This window comes from Eurypyga helias, unplaced genomic scaffold, assembly GCF_000690775.1.
Source record: "Eurypyga helias isolate BGI_N326 unplaced genomic scaffold, ASM69077v1 scaffold20995, whole genome shotgun sequence".
In the NCBI taxonomy this organism is placed as follows: domain Eukaryota; kingdom Metazoa; phylum Chordata; class Aves; order Eurypygiformes; family Eurypygidae; genus Eurypyga; species Eurypyga helias.
In genome coordinates, this window is record NW_010252297.1 from 1 (window position 1) to 9238 (window position 9238).

The window sequence follows — 9238 nt, forward strand, 5'->3', positions numbered from 1 at the left end:
TTTCAGTGAAAATAATAATAACAAACCCCACTGAAAATGTTAAAATGGATAAATCTGAAATGGTATAAACTGATTTTTCAAGTTAGATTCTTAAAGCATGAAGTATGAGTCAGAAGTTTGAAAAATGTGTTTTTTTCCAAGGCATCCTTAAAAATACTCTGATATCCAGGACCTAATTTCCAAATACAAGCATATTTCTTCTGATTTGTATTTCCAAGGGAAGATTTACTATGAATAATGCAAAGGTGTTGGATACGCTCCCAGCGGCTGTTTGACAAAAATACTAATCAAAATTAAGTTGAAGAAGGCTCCTTTAAACAAATAATGATCCACCTTTACTATTTATTCAAAAAATAAATTGCAAGAAAAAAGTACACTGAATGGGAGAACTCTCGCTTCTGCCTGTGCTGCATGAACCATTCCTCATTTATTACCAAATCAGCAAATAGACTTACTGGAAAAAAAAAAAACTGGCCAGGAAATCAACACAGTCAAATGATGTTGGACACGTCGCAGGGTGCAACTAGGTCTTCAGCACATTTGTTCAGTAAGTGGGTCAGCTATTTTGCAGCCAAACCAAGACATCAGCGTATGTAAGGGAGGAAAAATACTACATACCCATGCCACCAAGAACACACGTTGTTCTCAACTTAATGAAAAGCAGAAATGTTATCTCTAAGTCATGCAAGGTGAAACCATAGAAAAAATAGGAAGAAAATAGATGAAAGGATTCATTATTCAAGGCTAAATCATGACCATGTAATCAGTAAAGCAAATAAAAATTTCCTGACGCTTAAATATTTAAATCTTCTGCTAAGTACAAGCAGTTGCAACCAGAAATACAACAAAGCAACACTTACAAATGAAGTGCACAAGTATTTAGTAATCATTAAAGCAATGTTTAATATCCATCCCTTCATAAATGTAGATCTATACAGTGATAATGTTGTGTAACACAAGCACCTCTCTGAAAATTCAGTTTTCCTATTCCTAACCCATTTGTAGGCATAAGGATCCTTTTGTTTTACCAACCCAACTAGTCAGTCATCTAGAACAATGAACTCTATTTATGCATTGGAATTATTTCATTACAGCCATTCTTGTGTTTTAATTCTAAAATGTTTGGCATTTTATCCCAGGATTCACTGAACTATTACTCCTAGTGTTGATTGGTGTCATCTTTTCTGACTCCTGAAATTCTTACTTAGGAACACAAGACAAATTTTTCTATATTCTCTTACCAAATATTCTTCTGAAAGATAGAAGAATATTGTACTACTATATATGTATTACTGTTAGTGACAAAAGGAAAGGGTATGTTCTTCACTGTGTTAAAGGATGAGTGATACCTGGATTCTGTTACATGGTTCACTGATCATGTCGTGAGCATTACGTGCCCGTCTGCACTCTTAGTGTACATCTGTGGTTGAAGCCAGACACGTTATTTTACAAAGTTCATGTCAGAAACCTACTCATTATGTATTATCATATCAAAGGGAATCCTGGTGGTGTGCAACTGCTGACATTGTACCTCTGGGGTCCTCTGGACCCGCAGCCTGTGAAGCAGCAAAGCAAGCTTAATGTGTGAGCAGCAGTGGCAAGGAGATTCACTGGTAGTTTCCTGAGACTGGGTTAACTGCATGAATGAAGCAACAGTAGAAAACGCAAGAGCAGGAAGACTTTTACCCAGTTCTATTTACTTTTATTTTGACTTTTTAGGAAACATGACTAACCATGTAAATGGTGGAGCCATGTCCTATTTGTATCAGTAGGGACAACAGAAGCACATTCTGCACATGACTCTTGAAAGTAATTAATGCCAGATCTGGAAGGGTAAACTTCTAGCATCGGTCATCCTTTGGAAGGACTTTTGGCAGCCTGGCAGCTAACTCACTGGTCATCAGCACAGTTACTGGAAAGCTGACTCTCCCATGAACAGTGCTTTAGCTTCACAAGTGTCCCGCAAATATGATCGTTGGCATCGTAAATGCCTAGGTTTCCTTCTGGCAGTATGTGGCTTGGTGGGAAACCTGGCTGACTGTATGTGACCAGATGGAGAGAGGATATACAGGTCAGGAAATCTCCAAGTTTCAGGGCATAATAATTCCTAATTTTGTAATAATATAACACATAGCTTCTAAGAGTGCTTCTGTCCGTGGTTTTTAAATACTTACTGAGTAGTGTTGAAGCATCAATCCTGCTGTACAGAGGTGAAGTCATTTGCCTGAAGTTACAGAGCCGACCCCAGTAACAACAGATCTAGCAGTGAGCCCCAGTTCCATCATTCTTTTCGTCACTTGGTCAAACTACGTGTATTGAAGTCAAAATCTGCATCCCACATTGTCCCATCACATGTGGTCTTGTACAGACAGGTGCTTGAGGACATGGTCTGGTGGGTATGGTAGTGTTGGGCTGATGGTGGGACTGGATGATCTTATAGGTCTTTTCCATCCTTAGTGATTCTGTGACACAAAAGCAGGCTTGATCTGGAGAAGCCACAGCCTAAATGTCAGAAGCAGAAGCCCATACATAAAATAATTTGGCTGTGATAAATCCCATAGCAGAAGAGGGAGCCTGTCACCAGTCTTGTAAGCGTATTGAATAAGGCAGATACTGGCAACATTAATTCCCCAGTAAGGAACCTTTGACCAAAGTCATTCAAATGGACATCTTGAGTGGAAGGATAGGGAAGATTCATGCTTTCATCACCTGTGAGAAATACCACAGGCTTCTTTTCCAGATGTGGCACTGCCGAAGGTGTCTTCGTACCTTTGTCTGCCCCAATTTTGTCATCTGCAGAACATAGAGAATGATGTCAGTTCTCTTGGCAAAGCACATTGAGTTCAGGGGGTGGAGAGTGCTGTGTAACCTCAAAGTATCCATATTATTTATTGTTAGGCTATTGGTAGCTGTTACATGTAATTTGGATAGTTACTGTGACTTTTCCTTGGGCTGTTTGAGTGAAACTTCCGCCAGCCCCATCCTGAAGCCATGTGTGAGTTTTCTTACACTCCTGTGACTAGAAGTAACATCTCCATGCCTTGTCTCACCTTCTGTCCTCCCCTGAGACCTCCTTGCTGGAGCAGAGATGAAGCGGGTAAGTGGGAAGCAGGTTCTGAAAACAGGAGGAGTAAGAGATGTGTGCAGATTCTGGGAATCCACCTCAAGCCCCTACCCCACCTCTTCCCGCCACCTCCCAGTGCCCGCCCCCAGCTTCAGCCTGCTCCCTTAAACTGCTGCTGCCCTGTGCTGGGTGGAACATTTTCGGCTGCTGACCACGAGACGCGCACTGAGCCATCGGCAGCGCTCAGTGGGACAGGCATGATGGTGCTGAGGTTACGGAGCTGGGCTCCCCTGGGGCCTCTCCTCTCCCTGCTCTTTTCTACCAGCATGGCGGTAAGTAAAGAGGCAGTGTTTGAAAAGACGTCAGCGTGGAAAGCGCTGTCAGAGAAAATCCGCTGAAAATGGTCTTCTTTCTTCTCTTCAGTACATTGCTACCAGAGAAAACTGCTGCATATTAGACGAACGATTTGTAAGTACCTCAACAATTTTATTCTGTCTTAAGAGTCTCATTACAGCTTTTCTAGGCTGATTATTAACTGCCATTATCACTTGTAGCTTTATTTGATCTTCATTGTTATTTTTGATACTTATAAATGCTCTGTGGTTAAACCCATTATCTATTGAGAGGTATACCTTGGTAAAAACATCGGGGAGGCTGGGCTGTTGACAAAAGCACGTATCCAGAAGACGCTACCAGTAACAGCATGCGCTGTTTTCTTGTGCTCTATGTGTACATACCCACAGCGTGAAACTCAACAGCCTCCGTAAATGCAGATACTGCGGACAAAGGGCAAATGCCTGCCCTCTTTTAGCCAAAACCGATTGTATAAGCAGTGCCTGAAAGTCCCCCTGCCCAGATATTCCGCTTTCCTTTTTTTTGCTCCTGAAACAGTGCCAATTATTATTCTTTCCTCTTTAGGGTAGCTACTGCCCAACGACCTGTGGCATTGCAGATTTCTTTAATAAATATCATCTCACTATGGATAATGAACTGCAGGAAATAGAGAGAATTTTGCGGCAAATTACTAACTCCACAGGAACAGTGGAACATTTGATTCAAAACATCCAAACCCTCTATCCTCCAGAGAAGCAGACGCTACCAAGTGAGAAAATAAAAATAACTACACAACTGAAATACATAGTTTATGTAGTTTTCTTGGGGTTTAATTTGGCTAATTGCAATAATTTTATACGTTTGTCGGTTTTACAGATTCAGTTGAGGATTTCACTCGTAAGTCCAGGAAAATAATTGAAGAAATTATCAGATATGAAAACACTATTTTGTCTCATGAAACTACTATACAGTAGGTATCTTCCACCTTTTATATCACTTGACAATCCAAATTGTTGTCTTTGTGTTCTTTTATCAAGTGCAGCTAAGGCACCCTCAGAAAAGTTTTTTGTGCTCATGTGGACCATTGTGCCCACACTGTCATGAGTAGCTGCCTAGAAAGACACAGAAGGATCATGAGGATCTGATATTGCATTCTCAGCTCATCTGCATAAGCCATTAGTTATGCATGAAGCGACAGATAAAAATGTCAGGAACCATGGCAATATTTTTATTTATGTTTCTTTTGTTGTGCCAGCCATGCCAAAATTTTTTTTCATGTCCTTTGGAGATTTTATTAACATGAGATTGTACTGTAATGCAGTGTGTGTGGAATATTTATACAATCATTCACTCTGGCAAATTTTGCTGCATATATCCATGAAAATCAGCTCAGTTACATTAATATAAATCATAAGTAACTATAAATTCAGTGGTATTCTTTCGTAAATTGACAGTGAAAATAAAAATGCAAACATCAATAACTTTTCTAAATCTTAAGGATATGTTTTTTGACCTGAAAGTAGAAAAATGTCCACTTCTATAACATTATGGCAAAGACAATTTAGGCATTCTGACACTTGCAGTGGTTTATTTACAGCACTTATGTTTTACAAATACATCCATAATCAAAGAGGAATAATTTATCATTTAGTTCAGGAGAACAAAGAAAAACTTTCCATAGAGTTATGTTCATACATTAATTACTTTGAGTTTGAGTTTTGCTGATTATAGTCAAGTTTTGCATAAGATTAAGTGCATGCTTTCCCATTTTGGCTAGTTTCCTCAACTTTAATTATCTCTGCTAACAGAGACACCCGTTTTACAGGTGTGTATGTAGCAATGTGCTACGTAGGTGAGACATGTACGGGGAAATGTGTATTGCCTATTCAGAAACAGTTGAAACAACACGCTATTTTTATGTCTCTCTGTCCAGACAGTTGACAGATACACATATATTGAACAGCAACAAGATCGCGCAGCTGAAACAGAAGATTGCCCATCTTGAAGCACAGTGTCAGGAGCCATGCAGAGACACGGCTGAAATACAGGAGACAACTGGAAGAGGTGCCCAAAATGCTTCTTGTATGGTGGAGGGTTAATTCAGTTACAAGCCATAGATTTCTGCAAAGATATATGAGATTACAAGTTATGACAACAGTACTTGGATCAATTTAAGTGCTAGGTAGATGATGTGCAAACAGGGCATTCAGGCAGAACAGAGGTCTCGCTTCACCTTTGTGGCCAAAATATGATTATCCCAAAATGTGTGCTAAGCATGAGGGGCATGAGTAGAATTTCCATGGACATAGGACAAACAGAAGATAACTCATTATCACATTTCTATCGAGCCACCTAAAAAAAAAAATTATTATTCCATTTGCTCCAAAAGTACTTTTTTTGTTGCTGTAGATATTAATGCAATGACTATATATTTTAAATTTAAGTCACTAAAAGTCTATGTGAGTCTCAAGTCCTCCTCATCTTACACAAGTCCTGTGACTTTCAGCAAAAAAAATGCCAATGACAAAGTATGTGGACTAAATAACTAACTTTGCAACAATGACATCTAGATGAATTGTATTTCTTGCACTAAGAAATTTACAATGTCAAATAAACATGAGGATAGAACTGTAGCTAGTTTAATAATGAACCTTTGAATATCTTTATTTTAGATTGTCAAGATATTGCAAATAAAGGTGCCAGAAAAAGTGGTCTTTACTTTATCAAGCCTCAGAAAGCCCAGCAGTCATTCCTAGTCTACTGTGAGATTGACTCATATGGCAACGGCTGGACAGTTTTACAGAGGGTATGCCACTTATGCATTATTACCATGAGCAAGCTTATTGCATCAGCACTGTTTTTATTTACCTACATGAGATACATATCTTTTTTATTGATTTTTTCTTTTTTTTTCTCACCAGAGACTGGATGGGAGTGAAGATTTCAAGAAAAATTGGGTTCAGTACAAGGAAGGATTTGGACATCTGTCTCCAGGTGACACCACTGAGTTCTGGCTGGGCAATGAAAAGATTCATTTAATAACTACGCAGTCCACTCTGCCATACACTTTACGAATAGAACTGGAGGACTGGAATGGCAAAAAAAGGTATTTGCTCATGATGCTTTTGAAAATGACAGCTTAAAACCTACTGCTCCCACTGCTGCGTCAGTTTGTACAGTGCTCTGAAGCAACGAGGAGACCTTAGACTTGCTAACATGCACAGGACACTGCTTTGGCTCCTGAACTCACAGCTGTGACAGCAGTCATGTCTGAAGCCCACGTGTTGGCAGGCCTACTTTATTTGGCAGAAAGAATCTCTTTCTTCTCTTAAAGTTTCTCCACATCTTATGCACCTTAGGGACTAGATGATGATTTTAGGTGCCTTCCAACTTGCCTTGCCTTGTCTTGCCTTGCCTTGCCTTTCTGCAGGAGGGTTCACTATAGTTGCTATTCCTTGAGACATGCACTCCTTCCTCCCACCAAGAACTTCCTCATAACCTAAGTAAGCCTAAGTTTTATGAACCTGGGAGATATGTATATATACATTTGTGCCCATATATTGTAGATCTTTCAAATATCAGTGAGGACTAGTAGTCAGAAACCATGTCTGATGCTGGAGCCCAAATGCTGGTTGGATGTATGTGAGGCACACTTGACCTGAGGCACACAACCATGCAAAACCAATCCCTTTTCAAAGGCTAGGATGCCACAGACACCTTTTCTGCAGTTCTAACACCCATGTTTTTTTCATTTGTGCATGTACTGGGAATGCAGTGTGCTCATTTTCACCATTCTCCTTTGGTAACAGCACTGCTGACTATGCTGTGTTCAAAGTGGGAAGTGAACAGGACAAGTATCGACTGACTTATGCCTACTTTATCGGTGGTGAAGCCGGGGATGCCTTTGATGGCTTTGACTTTGGAGATGATCCAAGTGACAAATCTTTTACGTCCCATAACGGCATGCAGTTCAGTACCTATGATAACGACAATGATAAATTCGAAGGCAACTGTGCTGAGCAAGATGGATCCGGATGGTGGATGAACAGATGTCATGCTGGCCACCTCAATGGCAAATATTATATAGGTGAAGTATCTTCTAAATACCTGTAAGCCAGGACATTTATCACGTTGCAGTGACAAAGAAAAATGGATCACTTTCACTGAGTCTGTTTTACCATCTGGATTTCTCAAAGCTGGCATAGCCCATTCTTTGCCACAGCTGTCAGCACCAACAGTAGGAATTTACAGATGCTCTCCAGGCAAAAGTAGGAGATTCAGTCCTGAGAGAAGCAAACTTGAGGGAAGAAGGGCAGAGAGTGGGGACTGTTAGCATGCCCAGGGATGCCATGGAGGTGTCAGTACCAGAAAAATGTATGGACAACCTAACTATTTCAGAAAGCAGCTAACTGTTTTGCTCCAACTGATATTTTTTAGATGGTGTGTACACATCAAAAGATGCTGGTCCATCCGGATATGACAATGGCATTATCTGGGCAACCTGGCGTGACCGGTGGTACTCCATGAAGAAAACTGCAATGAAAATCATCCCATTCAACAGACTGTCAGTAGATGGACAGCAGCACAACTTAGGCAGCTCCAAACAGGTTCGACCAGAGGGACGAGGAGATATTTAAAATGACAACAGAACATAGTAATCCTTCCAAACACTGAGCATGGACAGCTGAAGTGTTAAGCTTGCTGTATCTTAGAGAATTTGGCTTTGTTTACCAATTTGTTACAGAAATATTTGTACTTTGACTTGAGTATGACTTCTACATTACTGTTTCTTTTAACACAGGTAAATTGATAGCCTCGTGATCAGAAATAATCCCTTGCCTTCATGTGTTTTACATGCTACATTTTTAATTTCCAACTACTATAACTATGTATGAATACTATCAAGATGTCCTCATAGCCTTATGTACTTCTTTCTTTAGAAGAATATTAAAATGCTCTCTTTTTTTCTGTTGTAGGTTGGAGACTCATAAAGGGACAATTTCACAAAGACTGGTCTGAACAGGGAAAACAAATCTTTTTATCTCTTAGACACTGAATTTGCCTAACATTATGCAGTTCAGTTTTGACTATAAAACACCATTGACTGTAAAATGCCCAAGCCTCTTCACTGTGCAGTGCTTACCCCTGTACATGGTTATATTTTTCTGTACAAATTCTCAATAAATTTTTGATTATAACAAAAAATATGAACTTGTTATCTGTGCTTTACTGTTGGCCAAACAAAAAAAGTAAACTTTATGATGGTTGGAAGGTTACTCTGACCAAAGCTGTTTGATTCAGTCATTTCTGAATTGCATGCCAGTAGTTTCTGCTCTTTGTTTTGAGGTGAGTGTTAGAGCTATTTCTCCATAAAATGTGGCTTGTTTCTGAAAGTTTTCATTCTGTTTTTACATGAAATTGATTTGTGACACAGAGCAAAGTACATAGCCACTTGAAAGAAGCCTAGTTTACTGCTGAAGACTACTTAACTGAGCTTACCATGAATGAATACATTTTCAATCAGGCTGTGTTAGGAAGTATACTGTCAATGACCAAGAACAGGTATTTTACTCCAGAGCATACATATTAACAAGTTTCTCAAATATTACTCAGAATAAAATTTTCATTTGCTATATTGCACGTAGTATTAGACTGTACAGTCATTACTCAGGAATAACCCATTTTTATTCACAAGTATTTAAGAATTAATCTAACATACCTAGTGCCATTATGTGACCAAAAAATATTAAAATTCGCAGAAGAAATTAATTATATTTTACTGGCATTTTCTTTTTCTAGATCTGGTAATAATTTTCCATATTATCCACATGAACAAACTCA

The 9238-nt window shown here is 39.3% G+C and overlaps 1 protein-coding gene across 2 annotated transcripts; it reads left to right on the top strand.

The window, feature by feature from the left end:
• Window positions 1–3324: 3324 nt before the first annotated feature.
• Window positions 3325–8608, top strand: FGG (fibrinogen gamma chain). Of its 2 annotated transcripts, XM_010152335.1 has the most exons (10): window positions 3363–3396; window positions 3488–3532; window positions 3983–4166; window positions 4274–4367; window positions 5331–5461; window positions 6070–6203; window positions 6319–6503; window positions 7207–7484; window positions 7835–8004; window positions 8374–8608. In XM_010152335.1, exons 1-10 carry the CDS (start codon window positions 3391–3393, stop codon window positions 8386–8388), a joined length of 1242 nt encoding a protein of 413 aa, XP_010150637.1. In that variant the 5' UTR covers window positions 3363–3390; the 3' UTR covers window positions 8389–8608. The 2 variants fall into 2 exon arrangements, with proteins under 2 accessions (XP_010150636.1, XP_010150637.1); XM_010152334.1 differs by lacking the exon at window positions 8374–8608 and having other exon boundaries at window positions 3325–3396; window positions 7835–8034.
• Window positions 8609–9238: the final 630 nt, after the last annotated feature.